Below are 1715 nucleotides of genomic sequence, written 5' to 3'. Positions count from 1 at the left end.
GCGGGGCTGGGGAGGGGGGCGAGGAGGAGGAGGGAGGAGGAGGAGGGAGAGGAGGAAGGGAGGAAGCGCAACCGCGCGTCCTGGATCGACCCCCCCGAGGAGGATTACTCCACGCAGCTGACGCAGGCCGAGGTGGAGAGCTGCATGAAGAAGTACGAGGTTGGTGGCCCGGTGGCCTTCGTCACCTTTTTGTCCCCATTTTGTCCCCTTTTTGTCACCTTTTTGTCCCCTTTTTGTCCCCTTTTTTGTCCCTTTTTTGTCCCCTTTGTCCCCTTGTCCCTGGACCTGCTGGGCTCGCCAAGGTGTTCCTGGGGCTCCCTGAGATGTCCCAGTGGCCATCGGGATCCCCAAGGTGTCCTTCAGGGCTCCTTGAGGTGTCCTCGTGGTCGGTGGCCTCACCAAAGTGTCCCTGGAGCTGGTGGCCTTCCCGAGGTGTCCCTGTGGCCATCAGGATCCCTGGGAATAGTTGGCTTCCCGAGGTGTCCCTGTGGCCATCAGGATCCCTGGGAATGGTTGGCTTCCCGTGGTGTCCCCGTGGCCATCAGGATCCCTGGGAATGGTTGGCTTCCCGTGGTGTCCCTGTGGCCATCAGGATCCCTGGGAATGGTTGGCTTCCCGAGGTGTCCCCGTGGCCACCTGCAGGGTGGTGGCAACAGCTGGACACGAGCCCGGGTGTGCCCAGGTGGGCAAAGGGCACCTGGCTTAGAGCAGGGCAGGGATTGTCCCCAAATCCTGTGTCCAGTTCTGGGCCCCCATGGCCAGAGGGGCTGGAGAGTGGCTGGAGCTGGGGAAGGGCTGGAGAATTCCTGAGGGAGCTGGGAAGGGGCTGGAGAATTCCAGGCTGGGAAGGGGCTGGAGAATTCCTGAGGGAGCTGGGAAGGGGCTCAGCCTGGAGCAAAGCGGGATCAGGGGGGACATTCCCAATCTCCACCAGTCCCTGCCAGGAGGGCACAGCCGGGGGGGATCCCAGGGGACACCAGGACAGGAGGGAACGGCCCCAAGCTGTTCCCATCAGCGGGAATTTCCTCCTGGAAAAGGCGCTCAGGGGTTGGAATTCCCCAGGGAAGTTGGGAATCCCCACCTCAGCGTGGTGTGGATGACCCCAAACTCCTTCCCAAGGTCTCCATCCCTAAGAAACCCCATCCCAAACCCCATCCCAACCCTGACTGTTGCTCTCTTTTCCCTTCCCCAGGGAAGTTCAGAATCCCCCCCCCGGGAGCCGTCCTAGGAACGTGGCCGTGGGCGACCAGGTGGGGATCGGCCATGGGTCAGACTCGGCGACCTCAGGGGATCTTCCCAACCTGCAATTCCATAAAAATCCCCCAGCAAACCCCAAACCCCTCCCAGAGCCGGGCTCTGACCCCACTCCCCTCTCCCCAGAACACTCCAGAACATTCCAAGGGACACCCAAGAACCTCCAAGCCGTGGATCGGGGGAGGCGCCCAGCTCAAGACTCCACGACCTGGGAACTCTTTCCGAGCTCACCCATTCCCCGATTTCTCCCTCAGGACACCTTCCAGGACTACCAGGAGATGTTCATCCAGTTCGGCTACGTGGTGCTGTTCTCCTCGGCCTTCCCGCTGGCTGCCATGTGCGCCCTGGTCAACAACGTCATCGAGATCCGCAGCGACGCCTTCAAGCTCTGCACGGGGCTGCAGAGACCCTTCGGCCAGCGCGTCCAGAGCATCGGCCAGTGGCAGGTGGCCACCTCGGGG

The 1715-nt window shown here is 62.4% G+C and overlaps 1 protein-coding gene across 1 annotated transcript in view; it reads left to right on the top strand.

The window, feature by feature from the left end:
- The window catches only part of ANO8 (anoctamin 8), a gene marked incomplete at its 5' end in the record, with an annotated part of 22178 nt that overhangs the window by 15745 nt on the left and 4718 nt on the right, over positions 1 to 1715 (top strand). The window contains 2 exons of the mRNA XM_017728380.1: positions 4 to 159; positions 1509 to 1700. Coding sequence (XP_017583869.1) covers positions 4 to 159; positions 1509 to 1700 — 348 coding nt within the window. The remainder of the gene's footprint in view (positions 1 to 3; positions 160 to 1508; positions 1701 to 1715) is intronic.

Source organism: Corvus brachyrhynchos, unplaced genomic scaffold (genome assembly GCF_000691975.1).
Source record: "Corvus brachyrhynchos isolate BGI_N302 unplaced genomic scaffold, ASM69197v1 scaffold693, whole genome shotgun sequence".
Classification (NCBI taxonomy): Eukaryota; Metazoa; Chordata; class Aves; order Passeriformes; family Corvidae; genus Corvus; species Corvus brachyrhynchos.
The sequence above is the reverse complement of the archived record's forward strand: the minus strand, read 5'-3'. Positions and strand labels throughout refer to the sequence as shown.